At 39.2% G+C, this 27,872-nt stretch overlaps 1 protein-coding gene across 2 annotated transcripts in view; it reads left to right on the plus strand.

Moving 5' to 3' along the window:
- Window positions 1–27,872, plus strand: part of TAFA5 (TAFA chemokine like family member 5) — a 474,858-nt gene that overhangs the window by 428,737 nt on the left and 18,249 nt on the right. Inside the window, exon 4 of one of the 2 annotated variants that reach the window (XM_075208870.1) lies at window positions 10,562–11,846. The exons of the other annotated variant lie outside the window; for it this stretch is intronic. Coding sequence (XP_075064971.1) covers window positions 10,562–10,570 — 9 coding nt within the window. The 3' untranslated portion in view covers window positions 10,571–11,846. Of the gene's footprint in view, window positions 1–10,561; window positions 11,847–27,872 lie in introns of those variants that run through there. 2 annotated transcript variants of the gene reach the window in all.

Consider the following 27,872-nt stretch of genomic DNA (forward strand, 5'->3'; position numbering starts at 1 on the left):
GTAAAGTTACAAGGATAACAATCATTAAAAACACTTGATTCTTTATGTGAAGTTGAAAAATGTAACAAATTAAATGTAAAAATTGAATCATTTAATATTAGATTGATGCAACCTCACATGTTGGAACGTTAACAGAATGATAGCAATATGAGACAAGATGAAATATATACTGTACTATCAATTGGGAAAGGTAAACTAGCATAAATAATCCTAATTAAACTTTCTATATAAGAGAATTGATGTGTGTTAAGAGAAATAGCTAAAACACCTTGCTCAGCCCATTCTAAAGAGCATGACTGTATCAAAAATCCAATGGTAGTAACGGTAAAAGAGATACCACTGAAAAAAGTAGACAAAAAGAAAATACATAAAGACTATGAGACTGGAAACTATGGAAACTAAAGAAAAGATATATACACAAATATTTAAGCTAATTGTTGTTTGTCACTAATTGAAAATAAAACTAGAGATTGAAAACTAATTATATCTAGAAGCTAGGGGTCTTTGTTTTTCACATTTTAATTATAATTACAAACCTGTAGTTCATTGAATAATAGGCTAGTTGTCATGATTAGGGCTGGGTCACGCAAATTTTACCCCTGATCAAAAATGAGAGCTTCAGAATTTAGGCTTTGATTTACCAGCAACTGTAAAGGAATAATTCATGTTTTTTCATTGGTCAATGTCACTAGCCTAGCAAATTTATTATGTAGACTGGTTATTAACAATTTTATGGGCAGAGCACATTCTATGAATGGGGACTTGCCCTCACTCTTTATTTATAATATACTTAAATTGCTACAACTTAGGCCCAAATTTAACAGCAACCATATATAGTTGTATTTGATTTTGAGCACACTTTTGCATTTCATTTTAATTAGAGATTCAACAATTTGACTTAGAGTGCTAATTTATTCAAAATTGTTATACAGGTGCATAACAAATATTAATCCGGGAAAGCAGACAACATTTCCAGTGAACGAAATATGGTAATGTCCTTGTCTGTTGTCAGCCTTAGTTTTGTGAACATATATGTCAACACAAATCATCTACAAAATTTTAATTATTTATAAATATTGGTAGTTCCAAAAAGCAATTCAACTTTCAGAAAAAACATCCTCCTTATAAGTTAAATTATAAATAATTATCAAAAACATTCAATATTATTGTAAACATTATTGTATACATTTTCAGTACATGCACCTCTGAAAATGTGTATTATTAAATGTTCAACTGTCTCTATCAGTACATCATATATTACATTACTTTCAGATGATGCACTGTTGTTTTCCATTCCCTTGTACTTTTCATTGTTGCTTCACAAACAATGTGTCAACATTTTAATACAAGTTTCAGCCTAACTTCCTGTCAATCATTTGTCAGTTCACAAATGCCTCTACACAACTCTGTTCTTTAATTAGAATGGGGGAAATTGCTGTCTGTAGTTGGGTAAAGCCACATCAGCTTGACAGCCATAACATCAAAGCCAAAAATACTTCAAAGCAAACAGTGTACAGTTATTGTGCATACTTTGTGTAGCTCACTTATTTCATATACTTCTTGCTAAACAGCTGTGCAATTACATTCCAAATCATTTATCCAATTTCCATCATTCTGGACCATTAAAAATGCAGTTAATTGATTTAAGAATCTAAAAATAAAAATATGAATTGCACAAAATATTAGAATAGTCAAATTATTATTATTATTTTTCATTTATTTGTAAGACACCACAGATTCCGTAGCACCGGATACAGAAGCAAGTAACAGCTATATGAGGTAATACACATAAGTAGCACAGATGAGTGTGAGTAATGCTATGGGGGCTCACACAAAGTGCAGCAAAGACATGTGGAGCTAGACAGTGGACAGACATGGGACAATATGTAGAAAGGAGCCTGCCCATGAGAGTTACATTCTAGAAGGAGGGGTGGTGAGAAACAGTAGGAGAAGAAAATAGAGATGGCAGGTTAAGCAAGAGGAGGTGAATGATAAGATGGTCAGAAGGTGGTAGGATAGGTGTGATGATACTGGGTTTAATGTAACCCTCTGCGCCGCACAGCTGGCATACCCAACACTTATCCATGGTTTAAAATAACCCAGGCAAATATCCAAAATAAAATGAATAAGTTTAGTTAACAAAATGGTCTAACCAAACAGCAGTAAACATTTTTAAATAATAACCTGCAACAAATAACACTATGGTCTGGCACAGACAGCATACAGGGTATAATAAAAATGCCTCACCAGTATCCTCGCCACTCTCAGGGACTGCTGTCTATCCATCCAAGCTTCCCTCCCTCTAAACAGCACAAGTTAATTAAACAAGTGAGGGCACAATCCAGACACATTACATGTAAATACACAATACAGTCCTCTGTAATTAAACATAGAGCTCTATCTGTGGACCTTTTCCCTATCTTAATACATGAGACCTCCTGGTGTGATTCATACAGGACTGGTGGACATTAATCCTTTTTCATAGGCTGAAACAATGGACTAGTCTGCAAGATAAGAAAACCATGCTGTCAAACATTTTAACTACTTACAAATAGAATTTATATAGAAGTTTAAATATGATTGACAAATATGGGTAACCAGAGGGCTAGAAAAAGTATATGTTTTTATAGTCCACAGTGTGTGAGAAATGAGGTGCAGACTGGTTGAGGTGATATTAATACCTGGTTTCACCACAATACACAAGCTTGAAAATGTGAGTTTTGAGATAGCTTTTTAAAGACTGAAAGTTGGGGTAGAGACAAGTGAGGCGGGGTAGGGAGTTCCAAAGAATGGGGCAGCACGACAGAAGTCTTGGAGGTGAGCGTGGGAGGAGGAAATGACAGGTGAGTTGAGGCGGAGCTCAGAGGCGGAGGGGAATGGTCGGGTAGGTTTGTACCTCAAGACAAAGTAAGAGTTGTAAGGAGGAGAATTGTTGGTAAGGGTTTCTTTTAATTTCTTTGTTAGTGAGTGAAAAGAGTTTGAACTGAATTCTAAAAAGGATAGGGAGCCTGTGAAGGCATTTACGTAGAGGAGTAGTGGAAGAGGTGTGACGGGAGAGGAAGATGAGCCTAGTTACAGGGTTCTATATGGTTTGAAGGTCAGAAAAGTGAGAGTCAGAAGGGCCAGTGAAAAGGAGGTTGCAATAGTTGAGAAGAGAAATGATGAGTGAATGGACCAGGATTTTGGTTGCTTCCTGAGAGAGGAAGGGAATGGTTTTCATGATGTTATGGAGGAGGAAGTGGCAAGATTTGGTGAGGAATTGGATATGAAGAGTAAAGCTGTTGGCAGTATGTTCACCATAGGACCACTAAATGTAAAATACTGGTTGATCCAAGATGAAAAAACATATATATTATATATCTATATCTAGAAGCTATGACAGCATGATCAAACTTGAGATAATTGTTATTGCATTTATTATATAGCAGATTTCACAAACTATATAGTTCTCAGCTATCAGTCCTCATGATTACAGCTATGGGCTGCGCAGAATTATTTATCCCTAGAAAGATTGGTCATGAAATATACATATACCCACTAAGGGTCAGTTGTCCACCATGTGTTTGTAAGATGTATTTTGTGGAAGTTCTTAATGGGAATTGATTACTCCAATTTCTGACTGTGTCCTAACTACAGTCCTATATGGTAGATCACATAATATTTCTCGAGACTACAGTTGCACTGAAATCACACATGTTTAAGATACCTTAAGTGTCTAAGTGAAAATGCTTATAGCTGAACAACCCTACTTACAGCATTTTTTAATTCATCTCATATTATGTAAGTCAGAAATACATGTCATCAGGCCACAGTAATTATTTTCTTTAAGGTGCTGACTATTAAGTTTTGATGCCCTTCTGAGATTATATTACATACCTCCTATTTGTTTAGCAATTAACTATTGGCAAACTTGTATTTTTTAGCAGATCTATGAACCCAAGATTCATTATGTGTCTGAGATTTACTAGAAACATTTACTGCACAGGCCAATTTAATGCCTTATTTACATAGCTTCAAAGAAATTGCTGATTTGGCAGATTCTATCAAGAATTTCTGTTTTGTGAATTTATTTTCTGTCACTAAGGGAAAGGAAATGGAAGATATATAAAAAAATGTTTCGGTCTTATTTTTTTGATGCTTACATGTGTTTTTTAACTATATTTTTTCTGAAAGTGATTGAATATTGTCTTGAGTAGAGATACAATTGTGCAAAACATAAACAATATATTGCTGGATAAAATGTGAATGATAGATAGATAGATAGATAGATAGATAGATAGATAGATAGATAGATGTATAGATAGATAGATAGATAGATAGATAGATAGATAGATAGATAGATAGATAGATAGATATATAGATAGATAGATAGATGTATAGATAGATAGATAGATAGATAGATAGATAGATAGATAGATAGATAGAATATCCCATCACTCTAACTGATAGAAAATGGAGGCCTATTAAAACATGGTTGAGATCACATGTAAATAGGGAACTATGGGTATTATTAAAAATAAAGAAGGTGTGCTGCTCAATCAGCAGGAATTATGGGATACTATGAATAGAAAATTGACGCCAAGACTCCTGACCTTTCTTTCTTGATACCTTATTTACCCTCTTAATAGGAAATTTTCCCTTATATCTCTCCTTATTGCTGTATTTAATACACTCTTCTCTTTTGATACTTTCTCCTCATATATCCTCTCAATGTTTCATCATCATCATCATCATCTTAATCAACATTTATTTATATAGCGCCAGCAAATTCCGTAGCGCTTTACAATTGGGAACAAACATTGATAAAACAATACTGGATAATACATACAGACAGAGAGGTAAGAGAACCCTGCTCGCAAGCTTACAATCTATAGGACAATGGTAGTTTGAAACACAAAGGCATGTGCTACATCATATTGCACAATGGACCAGCTAGAACGCAAAGGTAAAACTATTGAGTGGGCTGTGTGTGGCAATGTTGGTCAGAGGGTTGTTGTCTTGCGTTAGCTGTGTAGAGGATGGTAATGGGATAATCTAGGGAAATTAAGATGCTGGTTGAGGAATATCATAACCTTGTCTGAAGAGGTGGGTTTTCAGTGAACGCTTGAAGGTTTGAAGACTAGAGGAAAGTCTTACTGTGCGAGGGAGGGAATTCCACAATGTGGGTGCATCCCGGAAAAAATCCTGTAACCGAGAATGGGAGAATGTGATGAGAGTGGAGGAGAGACGTAGATCTTGTGCAGAACGGAGGTTTAGAGTGGGGAGATATTTCGAGACCAGTGAGGAAATGTATGTCGGTGCATTTTTGTTGATGGCCTTGTATGTTAGTAGAAGAATTTTATATTGGATTCGTTGAAATACAGGCAACCAATGTAGAGACTGACAGAATGTTTCTGTGTTTCACTCCTTTTTTTTGTCCCACTGATTTCTACCATTTCTCTTTCAATGTATATAATACTTCCTAAACTTTCTCTTCACTTCCCTCTACTAGCTGTTAGTTTTTAGCATAACAGTTTTCTGTCATCTGGCTCCTCTCTCTTCTTCTTATGTTGTTCTTTTTGATCAGTCAAAATCTGAAAGGTCTGCAAACGGCCACGATCAATGTTTTCAAAAGTCCCCTCCTGATTGATGAGGTAGGAGCAGCGTGAGGTACGTTCTTACCACATGTAGGCTGTGTCTGAATATTATATATGTGCCCCAGCTATTCTTTGTGTCTCCTGTCAGTGGTTACTCTCCTACTTCCCCAATACTGAACCTCTTCACTACAACAAATGGAAGACTAACCAATTTCTTAATCACTGCTGTTTCTAATCACCTGAGTTGCACATGAATATATTATACACTTTGTTTTGCATTTGTATTATTTGTATAATTTTTAGAAAATAAAAGATTCTGTTATGATTCCCTTATGATTTAAACTACTATTTAATACCTCATTTGTAGGGAATGTCAAGTATTATCATTATTAATAGTGTATTATATAATGTTAATCATTAATATTTCCCTAATACTAATAATTATCTTAACAACCTTTATATATATATGCACATTACTTTTTTTTCAGTTGCTCATCCATCTGAAGACATGTTCCTTCATTTTAGTTACCTTCTGTTTTCCCGGACAAAAAAAAAAATCACATTTTCTTACACTTGTGTGACATAGTAACTATGGAATTTGTACCGCACCGGTTTTAAATAAATTTGTTTCACACAGTTTCTAAACCGTACTTAATCTTTTGAAGTGGTCCCATATGATCTTGAAAAGCTTGTGAACAATATTTATGTACACTGCTTCTCCTGTTCCAACAAATGTAATCTATCTCAATGTCACTGTCTGGTATTTCACTGGCATTTTCTTGCAGTCGTGAAACCTGTCCGTCACAGTCCTTATTATTTATTTTGTATCTTATTTACACTGTAAGCTCCTTTGTTTTCCTATTTATGTTTCAAGATCCTTCTATTTAAAATGAATAAATGACTGCACTATTTCTGGATATCAACTAAAATATTTCTTTAAAAAAACTCTTAATACATGATATTTAACAGTTGAAAAACCTTGATATGCTTTAAGCCCCATCTTAGCAGTGCCCATGAACCTTTTAAATGAAATTTAATGAAAATAATAGAGGATTTTGAGTGTAGCACACAAATACTGGCTTTATTTTTACATTGCAGCTTAGAGTTGAACTAGGACATTCCTCCCTCCATTTGTACATTTTAAATTTGTCCCACCCCTGCAGTGCAACATAGTTTTGCCAAGGTGCAATTTTGCCCTGCATGTGTAATTTGCATTTTGTGGCATTCATAGTCTATGAAATGAGCTGAAATGGTTAATTTATTTTGCTTTATGGTGTGTTTGGGTAGGACTAGGAATACTTAACTGTAAGGCCAAATTCAGCTAATGAGCCTTACAAAATTTCACATCCATATGTAAAATAATGCAAATATTTAGTGGAACAGCTTTGAAATATTTCACACATTTCTAGCTATCACACACCACCACTCATTTTGCACATTGTAAGTGAAAGTTGCTAAATGATGATGTAGATGGAAAAAAAAGTTTAAACCCAGCAATATAATTCAATTGTCTGCAATAAGTTGCATTGCTACCATATCTGTGTGGAATTTTACATGTTCTCTGTGTGCTTGCGCTGGTTTTCTCAAGATGCCCCTGATTCCCCCCACAATCCTTAAACATACCTTAAACATGGACTTTAGTGTGTGTTAGTGTGTGTGTGTGTTAGGGAATTTAGACTGTTAGCCTCAATGAGGCAGGTACTGATGAGAATGCTTACCTATTCTTTGTACAGTGCTGTCAAATATTATTGTCGCTATATAAATAATAAATAATAAAAATAACAGCAAAATGGTAACATGCTGGTCAAACTACAACTACAATAACATGATGAGAAGTAAATTATAAATTCTAATTCCACATACCTCAGCACTTTCCTCATTCACTGTTGTGGTGAAATGCAAGATAGTAGATTAGCCTCAAATGTGTTAGAAGGATGAAATTATATATTAACTATACCTTGGAACTGTGTCGCTTACTGTACATAAAATATAGACAAAGATAAAAACTAGGTATATTGATTCCACGTGTACAGTTTTTTAAGGTGTATATTTCATAACTATAATATTGAATTATATTTGTCACTATTTTGGGTTCACTAATACTGAATAATATTACTAGGACAGTTGAGTGATTAAGGCTCAACAATGCAAGAATAATATGAAGTTGGAATCCTCAATAGATGTAACAGCATGGGATACTAATCATAAACATATTAGTTTCTCCAGGTATCAAATCAAGGTCATTAGTGTGTCACTTGGAGTGCTTATAAGGTAACCCCACTCTAATAAATCACAAAACTATAATTCATCTTAAATGTACAAAAATAACAAAACTGAGCCCGATGGCAAAATGAATAAAATCCAGCCATGGGGAAAGAATTATATAAGTACAACTTGACAACAGCAATAGTAGAATGTAGTCTGATGGCAACAATCTAACACTCTCCAATATGTGGAATAACAATGTGAGAAGAGGAGGAGTGCAGGTGAAAATTCCAAAATTGTGAACCACTCTCAGGGGCAGACCTAGACTTTTTTTTGGGGGGGGGGCGATTTAGCATGACCACACACCTCCTTCACTCTGAATGGTTGGTCTCGGATGGCCCAGCTCCCTCCCCTGATGATCGGACCTCTCCATTGCAATTTAATGGGATGAAGATTGCTGCTAGGTGGGGCGATTGCCCCAATCAGATGACTCTGAATCCACCAGTGACCACTCTAGAGGTTGTCAGCTGGGTTGCTGGAGTCAAGAAAGTAGATTTACGGTTCTCTCTCTCTTTCTCTTTCTTGATAACAAGGATCCAGGTGCTGTGAGATTTCCTCTCTCCACACATGTAGGCACACAGCATGCCTGGAGTCATTTATATTCAGCACACAATTGCCAACCCCTTCTGTCATGTGGTATTCCATGCCAAACACTCTTTAAAATAACGTGTAACTTTAGTGTTATATATTGGGGAAAAACAAACAAATCATCTTTGTATGTCTTCAGTAAAAATACAAATCTGTAAAGACTAAAGAAACAAATATAAATCAACAGGTAAACAAGTTGAATGTATGCTAATTTCAACATTTCAGAAAGGTGTGATGAATGTTACCAACTCATTAGTTTGACAGGAGCCTCACATCACTATGATATTGTAATGTTTAAAGCTGCACTGCCACCTAAGAAAATATTTTTTCCCAAGTTTGCTCCTCCCCTTAGCCAAAACCCCACTATAGAGGAGGGGGCACCTTAGGAATTTAGGATTTAAAATGCCATGCATTATATAATCATTGATGTACAGTAACTAATGAAAACTAACATTGTTATCAATTATGGCATCCTTTTTACCAATTTTTTTTAACACTTATTTTTAAACGAATATGTGCTTATAATTCATAGTGTGTGATATGTACTAATAATCAAAGTGTTGCTATATATAACATTTGAAATGGTGTTGTGAGTCATTATGTATTTGTTTTAAATAATTGAATATATAGTAACTTATTAAAACAGATAAGACAATATTTTTATTTGAAATATAACATAGTATTTTTGCTCCTCAGTATTATTTGGAATTCTGTCTCCTGAAACTTGTATTTAGCCAACATAAGCCTTCAATGACATAAGTGTAATTAATTACACTATTAGGCTACAGATGGAACAGGCTTGGATGAGAAGCAAGGCACTGCAACTCTAGAGCTAGGGTAGTGCTTTAGGTCCATTCATATCTAATGTTAAATATACATATATTAACCTCATGTGCTTTTTAATTCAATTTCACATTGCTGAGGTTCTAGCCTTGCATTTCATTAGAATGAAAAAATGAAATTCCTTTATGGAAAACCCACTGGCATCAAAATACATGGTTTCACTAGCATTTTTTAAAACTAATACAATTATGTAAACCCATTGGTTCCAATAACCCCATAACCATTAGCATTTACACTTCTATATGTACTTTCTTTAAGGCACCATTTTTCAAGTGCTTACTGCTTCATTTGCTTGCATTTACCACAAATAAATGCATTGTGGATCAATACTCCATTGAGGTCAAAGTGCTCTTAACCACCATATGTTAAATGTGATTGCATTTCCCATGTGGTCTCACTATTTTTTACCGCAATGCCATAAGCAGAGTTATCTTTATAAAACATAAAAGCAGAAAGGAAATGTATCTATATTTTTAACACACAACTATGGTAGGCGCTACTTTCATTCAAAATTTCGAATAAACATTTCACAAGTTTACATGTGTGCTGTGGACTATTTTTGACAGTATTGGTGACTTCAGTACTGCTATATTAGGTTTATAAGAACTATAAACTGAAGTGTTTTTATATTTTATATTTGAGCATATTTGCAAGAACCTTCAACTTTATTATTTTATGTTAAGGGTTTGCTTTTTTCAAACTCTTTGTGAAAAAATGTGAATTAACCTGTGATACCTTTAACAGTGGTTGTGCTGAAGGTGCACTATGTTATTAGGAAGGCTTGCTGGTGTCTTTATCATTCACTCTGCTACCCTCGGCAGGGTGTTTTTCTTAGCTAAAAACCCGTCTTCGGACTTGACAAGCATACTGTGACGCATTGCTCAAAAAGTTTTATTATTTTATTTATTTTACAGGTAATAAAAGCATTGATAATAAATCATAGATATGTGCTACAGGGAATGTGTTTAAGCTTTACGTTGAAGCACAAGCATATCTTTGCATATCTGCACAGTTTATATTCAGTTAAAGAACAAGTCAATAAAATCAGTAGAGCAACATTAATGTCTTTCTTTTGTTTCTTCTTAATTATTTTTGACAATATAATGGGATTGTCTTATCTGCATGTCATTTTCTGAGTATATTTTCCACCCTTGGAATAAGCATTGTTTAGTTCATTATAGTTCCTTTTGAGATCTGAGCATACTTCTGAAAGGTTACATTTAACAGAGAACAATAGAGACTTGAAAGTAAAATATTGACTTACAGTGTGTGTGTTTATTGATCTACAGGTCTCCTGACAAATGCAACAACAGTACCCTGCAGAAGAAGTTCAGGCTTGTGAGAGCTATGTACTTTAGACAATTTCACTGCTGTGGATCATCATCTCATATGTCATCAACTTTGTCTGTTCCCCAGTATCTCATAAAAGACAGCCTAATTTTCTACATTATGAGCTAAACTTTGTCCTTCCATGTAAAGGATCACAGAAGAGAAGAATACTGAATGTTCATAAGAGATATGTTTGGGCATTAGCAATACAGTTCATGGCTAACATTTCATCTACGGTATGTGTACATCACTGCTAGACTTGATGTTACCAACATGTTTGAAACTGAATATTCTACCACTTCGAAGAGTATTCCACCCCCCAATCAGCCTTAGAAAGAAGACTGTTTTGTCTACAAGAGGACTAAGGTGCAAACGAGAGTGACTTCTTGTGCCCTGGACTGTCTGAATTGCTTTTATTTTCTTATATGTTGGATATACACACAAAAGACCAAAGAGTAAAGCCTATGTTAAAATGGACACAGACCTAATATCATAAAGCATATTGGGGTCAATTGTAAAGGTTTAACATGAATGCTTACTTATGATTTAACAAAGGACATGTTTTCAGCATTTCCAACGCTGGAGTTTTATTATCCAGTGGACATCTGTATGGACAACTGCAGCAATATGGATGCAGAAAAAAAGCTCTTCAAAAGAACATCTAAGAAATCTAATGGAGCATGGAGAATACAATAACAGCCTATGTTTTAAAACACATTTCACAAAACAGAAACTGTCTTAATGATATCTTTATTCCTCTGTACTTAGAATGACATTCCCATACTAAACTCATTTTCAGTTTTAACGAGTAAAATATGCCTCTTCTACAATTCCATTTTGATAGTTGAAATTGGATAAAACAGTATTTGCAAAAGAGCATGTTTGGTCACCCGTGGCCTCATTCGGTACACCATTTAGCACCAGAAAGAAAATTAAAGAAAAAAAGTGACACTTGTTTGAAAGAGATCATTAAATGTATTTTGAAAAGCCTAAAGTTATATATTTAACAGTTTTTATATGTTGTATATTTGTAGAAAATCCTATTTAACAATTAACGTGGTAACTCTGCAATGAGAAAAATGTCAGAGTTCTGTTGTGTTTATTACTTCAGTTGTCTCTGAAGTCACCAGTGTAGTTTTGCTTTCTTCCATTGGGACGTTTTGGATGTAAAGCATGAGCAGAGAGGACTCTGTAGAAAAAGCAAAGAATAATGTTTATATAATATAAATGCATTCAACCATTGCACTCTTGGAAGGCATTTTTTTTGCTTTTGTGTACTGGTAAAAATAGTTGAAAACATCTCTACGTTGCTTTTTCCTTTTCCTTTCAACCCTTCTTATTAAATGCACATATTCTACAGTTTATCGGGATATATATAAAAGGTACACATAGTCCACTTAATTAAGATAATTTTGTATGCTATTTGCAGTAATGAAAAATATGTAGTTGTAAGCTTTCTATCACTAACACTGTTCTACAAATAGAGATCCCGTCCTTCATTGATAAATTATGTATAACACTTAAGTAGACTATAAACATAAGGACTACTTGTACCTAAAAATATATCTCCTATACTCTGTACAAGATTTACCTCATCTTTAGAAATCTATTTTTATTCTTCAGTTTCATGAAGCAAGCAATTAAAATCGGATTGTGTGGAACGTAGGGCACAAGCTATAAAATAGAATTCTTTATTGTGTTTTTCTTTTTTAGAAATACTAGTGTGTTATAAATTAGTGTACTGTCTTCCTGGCAGATTTTCTTTTTTTATAAATATATCCTTACTTACTTTACAATGGTTTGAAAGAATATTGACAACTACCACATTTAATCCTTTCATTTTCATTTATCTACATTTTCCTTTAAATCTAGCCTACTAATCTAGATATGACATTAAACCACAGGCTAAAAACACCGAACTCAACTGAGGTCGAAGATGATCGTAGAGGAAAAAGGAACAATAGAAACACACTTTTTGAATACTGAATAGCTTTGGTTGGATTGCAGGTTTCAAATTATTTTATTGTAGGGCTGCTGTTACTATTGTTTAAGTTATCATGAGATTAAATATATTTTGACATAATCCCTTTTTGTTCCCTTTCGTTTGACTAATATGAATTCTTTGAGTTCTGTCCAAGTCTTTTTTTAGCTGACACCATTTTAAATTATTAGATCAAACAACATGCAACAAATGGTGTTAAGTATATTTGGATTTTAATTGACATGAGACTTAACCAGATCTCCAGCTCACTGCATTAACTCCTTCACCTCAAAGAGTAAGTCGGTAGTGTGTTACAGTGATATGTTATTTTAAAGGAAGTTCACTTTTTTAAAGCAATTACTGTATATCCCCCAATTGATAATGAGGTGATTAGTTAAATTATTGTTATTAACGTTTCTGTTACATTCATTTTGGTGGTAGAAAATAAGCAGGTATTAACGCTGTTTTAACAATAGACAGCTGCCTTGTATCGAAGAGCTTTAAAAAGACAGTAAAAAAGAAGGGAAATGTGAGGGCACAGATTACAGGAATGGATTTGATAGGCATTCAATGAAAAAGTTACTGTTTTACTTATTTTAAATAGTGCTACTTTACTCTGTAACATAGCTAACCCTTAATGCCGCAGAGAAACTAAGATAAAATGCATATGTTTAACCCCTTCCAATCCTCCTTTCCCATAGTAGAACTACTTTGGACTTTAGCACAACAGGAGGTTGAACTAACTTACGAATGAATAATGGGTGCCTTTCTCCTCCTCCCCCTCTCATCATTATCAGAATGGGGATGTCAGTGCCTCCAGCTCCAATAGTAGGATTTGGTCCAAGTACACAATCAAAGCCCTGTGTGGCAAGTGCCGTAGTGTAACTTTTGTATTGGGGTTTCTCAGAAATGTATTTGTGATGCCACTGTGATTTTTTTTAATCTAGTGTAGGTCACCCCTGCATCCCACCAAGAGAATATAACTTGTAATAGTGATCTAATGGTAGCTAGCATGCCTGTAAAGGATAGTACTGAATTCTTTGTTAAAAGAAAATAATATTATATAGCTAACAGTAAACAGTATATTTTACAAAATCAAAAGAAAACTATGTATGCCCCCAACTCCCAGCACCTTTACATCATGTACCCATTCTGAATTACACTGAAGCACTTTATATGTGGATCCTGCACTGATACATACATGCCTGAGTGTTAAACAGAATTAATTTTGTTCCATAAAAATAAAACGACCAAGCTTCAAGTTTTGTCCACCCTGCACTGTACCTGTCATCCCTTGCTTCCACCATAAATGTGCAAATGAAGCATATTTTATGTAGAAAAAACCCCACCTAAATTAAACTGTGTATCTATAATTATTGGCTTTATATCACTTTTCATAGCTTGCATAAAGTATACATATTTGGTACATGGGAGAAAAAGCCAATTACATTATTGATTAAATTTCTGGAGTTCCACAAACAGTGTGAAAATGTAACAAGAATCGTGATCTCTGTGGTCAATTGTACTAAAAAATTTGGCCCTATTACAGCACATAAAATAATATAAATTATCCAAACATGGAGGCGTAAAGATTTTTTTTTGTTTCCTAAATTTAGTTTGATTATTAGGATAGGAAATCACCATGCTATGAAGGGGTTAAGCATAATGCATAAAACAACTTAAATGCATTTTCCAACATACTCTTATATCAATTGTGGGATGTGAATCTGTAAAACATAAATGAGTAGCTGGCCTCTTTAAAATAATGGAATTGAAATTACATACAAGTATGGCACCATTCACACTGCAAATATTTCAAATGCATTTTAGTGGATGGTTATGTGGCTTTCCCCGTAGTCTTTAAACTCAGGGATGAAGGGGTTAATGTACACAATATGGAGCCAAGCAGCTATATTTTATGCACTCAGAACAGCGAAAGTGTTCCATTTTTTATTGCTTTAAAGTATTTGCTGTTGTATTGGTATAGCTAAATTATAAAAATAAAGACAAATCTTTTTTTATGGAGCCTTTTGTTCACTAAACTACAATGTCAACAGTGCCACTTATGTACAGAGGAACCTATGCATCAAGATGTTCTTCAGCTGCCATTTAAGCTACTGTTGCCTCTATGTTCTTTCATGTAATAAAAAAATATTGGGATTATAGAACTAGCTGAACTAATATATCGGTTTAAAATATGTAAAATCTGTATACTGATATATATAGATCTCTCTCTCTGTCTCGTTCTCTCTCTCTCTGTATGTATATATATATATATATATATATATATATATATATTTATATAAATATATATATCTCGGTAGAAACACATCAATATTCAATATGTTGTGGTAAAATCTAGTGTTATGTTTTTAATGATGTAAAACATTGTTTTAGTCCTTTACATGTGGTGTCTGTACACTTTTACACATTTATGTCTGATATGAGGTATGCAACAAGGTAATAGACTTATTTCACAAATGTGTGCTTATAAGCCCATGCTTATGTAAATTTCTTCACAGTTGGTATCTGCACCTGAAAGCAGGTCATTCATGAAAGAGCTAAAGTACAGACTTACAGCACAAGTGCCATTTTGTGATGTCAACAACATTTTTTTTTACTGATTGCACCAATTGGTAATGTGCATAAAGATGGTGACAAAAATTTGCATTTAATAATTGGAGGAGGTGGGAGTATATGTGATTTCCTTGCAGAGTGTTGGCTAGACATATGAATATTAGTTATGCACCCACGTGCAAAAATGAGGTTATTATTTAAGCTAGATTTAATGAGTAAGATAATTAGGTGTACATATGCACACATAAATGTATTGTGGGCTCTTATATTTCTTTCATAAATAACCTTAACTGAATTTAAATTACTTATCGAATATGTTTGCTAGGTCTCACTTGACATGATAGCATGTAACTCCTTCCTTTCAGTAAACTCAAACTGTCCAGCACCTAAATTTGCCTACACATGATGCTGGTGCATTTAAGCTATATAAAATAATTGATTTCTACACGTTTATGCAAAGTGTCCAATTGGTTGCATACATGGGCAGGCTTAAACTTCCTGGTCATGTCCCGTAAAACTCCAGGAACTTCAGGAATCATCACTCCATGATTGGACTACTGGAACAATCCTGCAATGGAACCCGTGAAGGCTCCTGAGGCTCCCCTAAGAAATATCATAGACGTACTGTAAGTTATGAAGGTAAGTAAAATGCTATAATTAAATGACATAAATGAAATTATTTGTCCACTTTGGGCAGTCCACCCTTAATATAATCTGCACCGCATTTAGGAAATGTGGTTCCATGCCACACTAAGCTCCCTTTACTTGAAGCTGAGAGCTGACAACATTTCTAATCAGCTTATTTTCACTGCAACCCAATAAAATTCATAGCTCAGTATTGCACTTAAAGAGTGCTTTATAAAGCTATATTAAATAGGTCAGACTGAGTTTCTTAGCAATGTTATGTCATTTCTTGTGAGAGAGGTTCCCTATTTACTCTACTGGGGGAGGTAGGGCAGGATTGTTTAATAAAATAGCTTAAAAAAAGCTTTATAATTGTGAAATAAAAGTATGCTTTACTAATATGTAAATTTAAGCTTTTATTATCTTCATTTGTAATATTAAATTTTCCAATTACAGTACATTGATTACAATTATTGTACAAAGGGTGTCTGCTTTTAATGTTTTTTAGGTATACTGTGATAGGTCAGAAAGGTAATATGCATTGGCTAATATTACAAACAAAAAAGAAAAGGGAAAATAGATCATTATGTGTTGTAAAGAAAAGTGTCATGGTATTTATTCTAAACTTCCAATGTTTCTCACTTTCACTGTTCACTGAGACTTCTAACATATGCATAATTTTCTAATGATAGCTGTAACAGTGTTAGTATATTTTGTCCTATAAAAAGTTGCATTCATAGAGGTCTTGTCTTTTGCAGAACAGCCCTGACACTGCCAGGAATTCGAATGGGTTACAAACGTTCTAATTTCAGTTTCATTTGTGCTGTGTCATTTTTTGTGCACGTTTACTACCACATTCCTGGGGATCTGATTTTATAAATCTCAATATTTGTATCAAGCACACATGTCAAATCACCCCAAGATGTATTTAGCCGAGTGGTGTAGGTTTTATGAAATTGCCTATAAAAATACATCTACACCTATTTCATCCACATCTATTACATGGTCAGAAAAATGTAATCTGACATACACATTTCGAATGGAAGTGCAAATCTTAAAATAAAATGTGGACATACAACTCTAGGTGTAACCTACAAACCCTGTTTTCAAAAAACTCAAAGATTTCATCATCATCAAAGATCAACCTCCACTGCTCTGTATAGATGAAAGACTCAAAAAGGTGTTTCTGTAAAAGGCTACAGCATAATAGCATGAAGCAAACCTCATAACCTCTCTACCATACTCAAAGGAGAATCCATGACACATATTCAGAGTATAACTTCTAATGTAGCAAAATTGCAGTAAAACCTCCTCTTAAAAATGCATAGTCATGGACAACATTAGGCTCTAAATTAATTGTTAAACTGTTTGAGACAGACTATAATAAATTCAAATACAGTAGCTTCATTGACTTTAACTCTTGCCCTAAATCAGTGATATAGCTGTCTGTTAGTCCTTGATGCAAAATATAATCCAAATCCCATATAGTGAATAGTACCTCTAAATTGTATCAGAGTCCTAAACCATTTTTCTGCCCCATGGAATTAATCTGAAGAATATACATACTGACCACTGAGTGACAGTTGCACTCGCACATTGTACTGAATGTGCTTGGAACCTTCAGACGTGGGAACTTCCTGTCAAAGTCTCCAAGTCACAGATAATGTCTAGAGGTTAAAGGGAACTTCAGGGCGATGAGTTTTACTCTATATTTCACATCATGGAAAGTAGTGCTTATAGCCATGATTGTAAGCATTGTGGAGATTTTTTACTATTTGTTTACAGGCTGATGCATTTCTCTACTCTGAAATCATGACTGAAAGCCCAGAAACTTGTCAGGTTTGTGAACATTGTGAAGAGTTTTCTCTAAATATTTTAGCCAAGAAGATACACTACATTACAACTTAGGATACAGTTTGATTTATCTACATAATGTTTGATCTAACTACATAAATCAGTTTTGAAAATATACATATTTTTCACCTTAGTTACGACTATATAGCACTTTACAACTACTGGATCGCTCAACTACAAAGCGAGACGTATTGGTTCCTAAGTGACGTATTTTGGGCGAGGTACTTTTGGACACAGCGTTATTTAGCATCTATAAGTAAAATCATATGTTTTTAAAACATTCCAAAGAAAGAGATTACTATTACTTTGAATTTGGATGAACCCAAGATTTCAGACTATATAATAACAATATATTACTAATTTAATCAATTGTGCTTTTTTCTGTGCTCTATAATAATTAAGCCGTTCTAAAATAATCAACTGCTAATAGCACACATGTTATTTATTAATTGTAATTTTAAGGTAATATTTATATTAATTTGTTCTACCAATAAACATTTTTACTTCATAAGATCAGTATTTATTGGAATCTAAGTATATACATATTTATCTCTATCTCTACGCCCGCCCCGGCTTGGGCTTTACCTTCAGCTGCTAGCCCACTGAACCTGACTATACTACTACCACACGTGTACCTCTACTACTAGTTCTACACGTGCACCTCTGATGTCTCTTACCTGGATCGCCTGCCGTGATGCCTCCGTTCCAACTCTTCTGACCCTGATGCTGTCCGCTGCTCCTTCTCTGCCTGATGACGACATCACACACGCCGCTGCTCCCACGTGCTGCTCCAGTTTCCAGTCTCCAAACTCCTCCGGCTCCTGATGCTGTCTCTGGCCTCCACGCTGCATTGTCTGGTCTTCTGTCCATTGCGTCCTCTGGTCTGCCTCTCTGGTGCCCCGCTACTCCTCCTCCTCCGTCCACTGCTGTCTCCGTCGGGCTGCTGTCCCCTGTGGCTCCAGTCGGGTCTCCACGCTGTTCCAGATGATGTCTCCAGCCTCCATCCCTCACCGCGTGTCTCCAGCCTCCATCCCTCATCGCGTGTGTCCTGCTCCTCCTGACGCCGTCTCCTGCTGCCCCATGGATGCCGCTCTCCTCGCTGCTTTGCACCCGCTGCTGAACTGAAGTCACCACCAGCTCTCCTGCTGCTGAACTGAAATCACCACGCTGCCTTCTCTCTGCTGGTTAGTCGGTTTACCTTCCGGCCTACCGTCCACCACTAGCCCTCTCTTGCCCTACCAGCCTCCCTCGCCTCTGTGCCCTTCTCCCACTGGGTCTCCTCTGCTCACTGCCCCACCACTAGACCTCTCTCGGTCTCCCTGTTTGCCCCTGTGCACAACCCCCCCCTGGTCCTCACACAGACACGCTGCCACCATCTTGGGCCCAGACCTAGTCCTATCGGCTCACCTGTTCTCTGGACCCCCTAATACTTCTGGCCCACCTGAACTCTGGACCCACCTAGTCCTATTGGCCCACCTGAACTCTGGACTTGCCTTTGTCCCTTTGGCCTACCTGAACTCCACCTAGCCCTTTTGGCCCTGGTCCACTTGAACTCTTGGCTCTCCTGCTCCCTGGACCTCCCTCACCGATCCTGGATCACCTGCACCCTGGACCCACATTCTCTCCGGATCTCTCATCTCGCCTGAACTCTGGTCCCTTCCACTCACTGTCGCTGTGGCGATCACTACCCGTGATCTGCCTGAAATCGCCTGGTTCCTGAGGTCTCCTTCTTCAATGCATGGTACCTCTATACCTGGTCCCTCACCATATATTTCTCATTTCAACTTACCATTGATTGCCTTAACCCGGCGGTTCCCAAACTGTGCGCCGCGGCTCCCAGGGGTGCCGCGGCGCTGTCACTGGGGTGCCGCGGGCCAGTCATAAAAAAAAAGAAAGAGCAGATAAACTTACCAATCCGCCGGGCGCCGGGACCCAGCAGCCTCCTCTCTCCTGCAGCTGTCACTGAATATCGACGTCAGTGACAGCTGCGGGAGAGGAGGCTGCTGGGTCCCGGCGCCCGGCGGATTGATAAGTTTATCTGCTCTTTCTTTTTTTTATGGCTGGGAGAAGCGGAGGAGGACAGCAGGAAGCGGAGGAGAACAGCGGGCAGCAGAGGAGGACAGCGGGCAGCAGAGGAGGACAGCGGGCAGCAGAGGAGGACAGCGAGCAGGAGAGCAGGACATAGGGCAGCGGAGGAGGACATAGGGCAGCGGAGGAGGACATAGGGCAGCAGAGGAGGACAGAGGGCAGTAGAGGAGGACAGAGGGCAGCAGAGGAGGACAGAGGGCAGCAGAGGAGGACAGCGGGAAGCAGAGGAGGACAGAGGGCAGCAGAGGAGGACAGCGGGCAGCAGAGGAGGACAGCGGGCAGCAGAGGAGGACAGCGGGAAGCAGAGGAGGACAGAGGGCAGCAGAGGAGGACAGAGGGCAGCAGAGGAGGACAGTGGGCAGCAGAGGAGGACAGCGGGCAGCAGAGGAGGACAGCGGGCAGCAGAGGAGGACAGAGGGCAGCAGAGGAGGACAGCGGGCAGCAAAGGAGGGCAGCAGAGGAGGACAGCGGGCAGCAGAGGAGGACAGAGGGCAGCAGAGGAGGGCAGCAGAGGAGGACAGCGGGCAGCAGAGGAGGACAGCGGGCAGCAGAGGAGGACAGAGGGCAGCAGAGGAGGACAGCGGGCAGCAGAGGAGGACAGCGGAGCAGCAGAGGAGGACAGCAGGGAAGCAGAGGGGGGCAGCGGGCAGCAGAGTGACAGAGGGCTGCAGAGGGGGGCAGCATGACAGAGGGCTGCAGAGGGGGCAGAGTGCCTGGGGGCAGAGTGCCTGGATGCAGAGGGGGCAGTGTGACAGAGGGCAGAGGAGGGGGACAGAGGGCAGAGGAGGGGGACAGCGTGACAGAGGAGGGGGACAGCATGACAGAGGGCAGTGAGAGGTGACAGAGGGCAGAGGGGGCAGCGTGAGAGGGGGCAGAGTGACTGGATGCAGAGGGGGAAGTGTGACAGAGGGCAGAGGAGGGGGAAAGTGTGACAGAGAAGGGGGACAGTGTGACAGGGGGCAGTGTGTCTGGATGTAGAGGGGGCATTTTTGCATACAACTAAATAAGTATTTCTGTCCTGACCTAAATACTTATTACATTTTTTTGACCCAACTAGTTCTAAAACAGGACTGCTCAGTAATTATTTTGGAGGGGTGCCTTGAAAAAATTTGGAGACTCTAAGGGTGCCGCGAACTGAAAAAGTTTGGGAACCACTGCCTTAACCCATGTTTTAGTTTAAACTCATTCGACTGTATTTTATTTCATTGCATTTTATTGTATTTTATTCCAATTTCCCTTTTGCTGCCCTCCCTCTGCGTCTCTCCCTCACCCCTCCCCTGCCTCCTCTGGCCATTCTCTTATTCCTCTCTGTCCCCTGTCTCTTATCATGCCGCCTCGCTCCTTTCCTATACACATCCTCTCCCCCAAACCTATCTCTCACGGTCCCATCCCCCACCCCCCCCTCGCTCCATCAACCCCGACAATCTCATCCACATCTCCCCTCGTCCCTCCCTCCCTTTTTCGTGTGCCCTCTGGAACTCCAGGTCCGTCCGTAAAAAATTGTCCTCCATCCATGACCTCTTCATCTCCAACTCTCTCAATCTCCTTGCCATCACTGAAACCTGGCTCACTTCTTCTGACACTGCCTCTCCTGCCGCTCTCTCCTATGGGGGCCTCTCTTTCACCCACTCTACCAGACCAGACGAGCATCCAAGAGGTGGAGTGGGCCTCCTCCTATCCCCTAACTGCACTTTTCGGGTCATTCCCGCCTTACCTTCCCTCTCCTTCTCCACCTTTGAAGTCCACTCCATTCGGCTCTTCTCCAACATCCACCTCCGTGTCTCCATCATCTATCGTCCCCCTGGCCCTACCTCCCTTTTCCTTGACAACTTTGCCGCCTGGCTCCCCCACTATCTTTGCTCCGACCTGCCTTCCATTATACTTGGCGACTTTAATATCCCTATTGACAACTCTTCTGACCCGGCCACCATCAAACTTCTTGCCCTCTCCTCCTCCCTCGGCCTCACTCAGTGGACCTCCTCCCCCACCCACTGTCTTGGTCACTCCCTCGACCTTGTCTTCTCGCACCTCTGCAATCTCTCTGACTTCTCCAACTCTCCCTTCCCTCTCTCTGACCACCATCTCCTCTCCTTCACTCTGTCTTCCTCCCCCGCTCCCTCCTCGCCTAAAGCCACCCTCACCAGGCGCAACCTTGACGCCATCGACCCCATCTCCTTCTCCTCCTCTCTAGACACTCTCCTATCACCCCTTCCCTCTCTGGCTTGCCCTGATCAAGCCTCCGCTCTCTACAACCACTCCCTCACCACTGCCCTGGACACTGTTGCCCCGGCCTCTTCTATTCGCCGGCATCGCCTTATTCCCCAACCCTGGCACTCCAAACTTACCCGCTCCCTCCAAAAGTGCTCTCGCACAGCCGAACGCCTCTGGAGGAAATCTCGTTCCCTGGCGGACTTCCTTCACTTTAAATTTATCCTCTCCTCTTTCTGCTCTGCCCTGTCACTCCAATCTGGCTACCGCCCCCTCCACTCCACCGAAACTGCCCTGGCTAAAGTCACTAATGACCTCTTTTCAGCCAAATCCAAAGGTCACTTCTCCATATTCATCCTACTCGACCTCTCTGCAGCCTTTGACACCGTGGACCACCCCCACCTGCTGCAAACTCTTCTTTCTCTTGGCCTCTCTGGTTCTGTCCATGCCTGGTTCACCTCATACCTGGATAACCGCTCCTTCTCTGTATCCACGTCTGGCTCTTCCTCCACCCCCTCCCCTCTCCCTGTAGGAGTCCCCCCAGGGCTCTGTTCTCGGCCCTCTACTCTTCTCGCTCTATACTTCCTCCCTTGGTGCTCTCATCTCCTCATTTGGTCTTCAGTATCACCTTTACTCTGATGACATTCAGCTCTACATCTCTTTTCCTGATCTTTCCTCCTCCCTCCTCTCTCGTGTGACTGACTGCCTCTCAGCTATCTCTTCCTGGATGTCCTCACGTTTTCTTAAAATTAACATCTCAAAAACTGAACTTATTGTCTTTCCTCCGCCCAGACTTCAATCCCACCACGACCTCTCTATCGTTGTCAATAACTCCACTATCTCCTCTGTCACCCAACTCCGCTGCCTGGGTGTCACTCTTGACTCCTCTCTCTCTTTTGCCCCCCACATTCAATCCCTCGCCCAAGCCTGTCGCTTCCAACTCCGTAACATTGCCCGCATCCGTCCCTTTCTCTCTCAGGATGCCACCAAAACCATCATCCATGCTCTCATCATCTCCCGCCTCGATTACTGCAACCTTCTCCTTACTGGCCTCCCCCACTCCCACCTTGCTCCCCTCCGCTCTATACTCAATGCGGCTGCAAGACTCATCTTCCTCTCACACCGCTCCTCCTCCGCCTCTCCACTCTGTCTCGCCTTACACTGGCTCCCCTTCCCCTACAGAATCCTTTTTAAACTCCTTACCACCACTTACAAGGCTCTCTCCCAGTCTACTGCCCCTTATATCTCTAACCTCCTCTCCATTCACACTCCTGTCCGCTCCCTGCGCTCAGCCAATGATCGCCGCCTCTCCTCCACACTGATCACCTCTTCCCACTCTCGAATCCAAGACTTTTCCCGTGCTGCCCCCCTTCACTGGAACGACCTTCCTCACTCCATCCGTCTCTCTCCCAATCTGTGCTCCTTCAAACGGGCACTTAAAACTCACCTGTTCCTCAATGCCTACCAACCATCCATTTAACCTCTCATCTCTTCTGCTCATCCTCCCTTGACCCCTCATCTCTCTCCCCTTTGATTCACTGGCTCCCTTTTGTGCCTGACTCTGTTTACCCTCCCTTAGGATGTAAGCTCGAATGAGCAGGACCCTCTTCCCTCCAGTCTCCATACCTGTTCTTCTGCTCCGTCTCTACTGTATCTGCCCTCCCGGAGTTTCTAAAGTACTGGTACTGTGTGTTTATTGTTCTGTACTGTTCTACCCTGTATAGTCTACTGTATAGTCTACTGTTTGTACTATGTGCGGCGCTGCGGAAACCTTGTGGCGCCCTACAAATAAACGATAATAATAATAATAATAATAATAATTTATTATTATATAATTAAAAAGTTTATGTTATTGCTGATTAATATTATTATATAAGTCAGCGCTGCTCAACTTTTATCTTTTTCATTTGAATGACCAGCAATAACCTTAGAGCAGCAGTGCCTTATATTCCACAATTTATTTATTGGATCTAATTTATTAAGAATAAATAGGAAATATTTTAAATATCTCTAGTGCTGATTGCCCTTTTTTTACTTTGTCGTTGATAGGAATATAGCTAGAAATATTAGAATTCATCCTCTAATTAATGAAAGCCGAGGGCAAGACTTGGTGCATATGATGATGGTGACTATTACAGCTATAAACTGTGTAGGAGAATTGTGGTCATCTGCTGTGCATATGCTCTTATGTCATCATATATTTTGCAATCTATTAGTAAAATACTCCTTGTGAATACATTTTTCTTCCTTATACAAGGGAAACACTTGTCACTTCTTATTGCTCAGGTCCTTACAGCCCAGGAGGCATTGCAAGAGCTTCTGAGCTGAAAGCTAAATTGACCACAAATAGGGTGTAATTAACACTAAAAAAAAGACACCTGTATAAATAGGTTGATATGATGCAGCAGATATAATACTACTCGTGTAGAACTGAAAGTAGCAAAAAAAATTTTTTTAAATATGTTCATAAAATCCTATAATCCTAATTTTACTTTAACTTTATTATACCTTATTTAGTCCTGTTATTGTTACAGGACCAGTGAATAGTAGTGTTCATAAGAAGTAACAGTAAATTTTGAAAAGGCACCAATGCGGTCCTTCGGGCTGGTGCAGCATGGAACTATGCCAGTTTGTGTGGTGTATCTTTTGTAAAATCGCTCTGCGCATGCCATGATGAGTTGAGAGTATGAACAGGAGTGTACTAATGTAGGATGAGTATAGAAGGGGCATGTACATGCAATTGCAAACAGATACAGACCCGGACAAACAAGCTAAGAAGCTAAGAAGCTGTATTATTTGAGTGTCGTTAGCAGCAGGTTCAAATAGTGGATGCTGATGATGACAATTTCCAGCACTGTCAAATCACTTCAGATTGACTACTCACGAATGCTCCACTTGGTCCATTGTAGGCCTGTTTGAACAAAACTTTTTTGTACACAAGACAGGGAGTTGTTTCTGCTGTATCAGAGTGTTTTTTTGTAGTTTTATTGATCCTTAGTAACAAATGTGTTTGTTTTAAATAAAATAAATTCACATTTGTGCAAGTGGGATTTAAGTCTATATGACATATACTTGGCACGCATGATACTGTTTAATAAAATAGATTGTTGTCAACCCTTGCATATGGTTGCAATTGTGGCTTTTTTAGTGAGTGCCAATCGCTCCTGCGGTATAGTTGGAAATGCAACCAACTACATCAGCACTCCTAAGCGCAAAAGTCAATTTGGATATCACATGCTTATTTTGCATAAATGCTTTTATGGAGTGATTTAATAATTTGTGAACAGAGAGGATGGAGGAAAACTAAGCATCTTATGATGGGAGGAGCTGAGAGAATCATGGCATTTCTTGTTTACTGCAGTTTATGAGCATGCATGTGCTAAGCTATGGATCTACATGTAAAAATGAGATTTATATTGTAGAATGTTTTAGGATGTTATTGTTTAAATAATATTTAAGAAGAGGTGAAAACGCATTTGGGGTCGTTCGCTGTATAACAGCAAGATTGAGGACCAGGGTTTTGCGTAAGCGAAAATGGCTGCACATTCACCTTCTATTCCTTATATAAAATAATGGCAACCACTTAATACCTGAAAAAAGTCACAGACCCAGATTTCAATTTTGGCGAACAGGTCACAGTTTTAATAGTATAGATGATGGTGGCGAAAAAAGCAATACAAGTTCAACTAACAAGCTAATACATCCAAACATAGGGATGACCAACAGGCCCAGAATTCCAGGCACTAACTTATGGTGTCAGAAAGTCTACACCCTTTCTAGCCTCAAAGGGCACGTTCACTGAAACAATGCCCAGGAGCTTCAAAGAAAGCTCTAAGAGAGGCAAAGTTCGAAGGTGAAAGACTCCTGTGGCCAAACATAAACTCTTGTTGCATGTATTAGCCACTGACTGCTTTGCTTTCTCACCGACAGTGCCTCATCTGAGTAGGGAAATAAAAGTTAGATAAGCCATACAAACACCACACAAAAGTAACAGACATAATGTTGTAGCGGGTGATGGAGGGATTTCTTGAAGCAATGAGTGAGAACTTCCTGTTCTTGCATATTATCTAGGCTTGTTTGCCACTCCCAGTGACAGCATATTGGATATGATTTAAAATAAGCCTGGGAAAACTAAGTAACCACTGAAGGTAAGTGCAATGTCATCCTACAAGCCTGGCATTTAAGTGCATTCATCCATATGCAGGTCTTCCTTTATCATAAATGCCAAATGGCATTTATGATATTCTCCCTCTGCCCAATTGACCTTCTATTCCTTATATATAATAAAGGTAGCAACTTAATACCTCTAACAATACACATACACAGATTTCAGTTTTGGTAAACTAAGGTCACAGTTTTAATTGTATAGATGATGGTGGCGAAGAAAGCAATGCAAGTTCAACTAACAAGCTAATACCACACAACAAAACATAGGGATGGCCAACTGGCCCTGAATCCCTGGACCCTAAACGAGACATAGTTGAAAGGGGGAAGAATCCCGTAAACTCTTGCACCATGTATTAGCCGCTGACTACACTGTTTCGCCCCCAAAGATGTGTTCCTTTAACACATAGCCCATCACCTGACACTAGAATCTCCCCCAAAGAGCCAAAAATTTGGGCTTTAAAAATATCCAAACCGTCGCCTGTGATAAGCACCCCATCAGGTGGCATAATTTAATTAAAGGGTGTTGTATTACTGCTTCCCTCCGAGCACCTCATTAAAATAAAGATAGGCCAATTAACCAGTCATAAAGCTTAGTTCAAATCCAGTTCACTACCGGTTCCCCTCCAAAGTAAGCTAAGGATGATATTGGACCAGTTGCTATCGGCTATGAGCTGCAAATCCGCTATGTTATGTAAAATGAGTTCAATAGATTTACCCTTACAGTAGTCATTATCCACTAAAAATTCTGGAGCTTTATCACTGACAGTCCACTTGATTTACACTGGTATGGTAGTTAGCACTCGTCACAGCACTGGGGTCATGAGTTTGATTCCCAAACATGGCCTTATCTGTGTGGAGTGTGTATATTCTCCCCGTGTTTGCGTGGGTTTCCTCAGGGTACTCCGGTTTCCTCTCACAATCCAAAAACAAACTGGTAGGTTAATTGGCTGCAATCAAATTGTCCTTAGTCTCTCTCTGTGTGTATATGTTAAGGAATTTAGACTGTAAGCTCCAATGAGGCAGGGACTGATGTGAGTGAGTTCTCTGTACAGCGCTGCGGAATTAGTGGAGCTATATAAATAAATGATGATGATGATGGGCAAAATTGAGATGGAAACATGTAACCAAAGCATGCCTTAACCAGTGCTGGGGCGGCAACCCATATGAAGGAAACAACCATTATGAGGCCCTTCGTCGGAGGAAAAATTAGGTAAATCCCATTGTGCCCAAAGGTGACAAGTCCTGGGCTACCAAAGCTGGATTTAAGGTTACTGCAATTTAGGGGAGGTGTCCACCCCTATTCTAAAGGGATACAGCTACCTTCAGCCCTATAATTGTAATACATTCTTGAAAGATAATCTCAAATTGGTATTTGGTTAGAGGCGTAGTTTCAAGATATAGCAAACATGTATGCCCACCAATAGGTCTAACATACATGTAAGCCCGAGCCATTGCAACTGGGAAAATGGATGGATCTGGAGGTACCTTCATTGTGACCCAATGCCCCATGCCAAATTGATATGTTTTCAATTTATGCAACTTGCAAATCAGGCCTGCATTTCTAAAAAAAATGTTTTTCTGTCTGTTGTCCTCCTTAGTGGATTGTATTTCTCCCACCACATCAAAGTCTTCATCTAAATTGTCACATCAGAAAACTATGCCACGGCCCCATAATTGAGCATCCCAGAGCTCCATAACTACCACTAATGTGAAAATCTCTAGCACAAAGAGATTAGCAATCATACATGATGAAACACATTGTAATGGCCACG

Source organism: Mixophyes fleayi, chromosome 4 (genome assembly GCF_038048845.1).
Source record: "Mixophyes fleayi isolate aMixFle1 chromosome 4, aMixFle1.hap1, whole genome shotgun sequence".
Classification (NCBI taxonomy): domain Eukaryota; kingdom Metazoa; phylum Chordata; class Amphibia; order Anura; family Limnodynastidae; genus Mixophyes; species Mixophyes fleayi.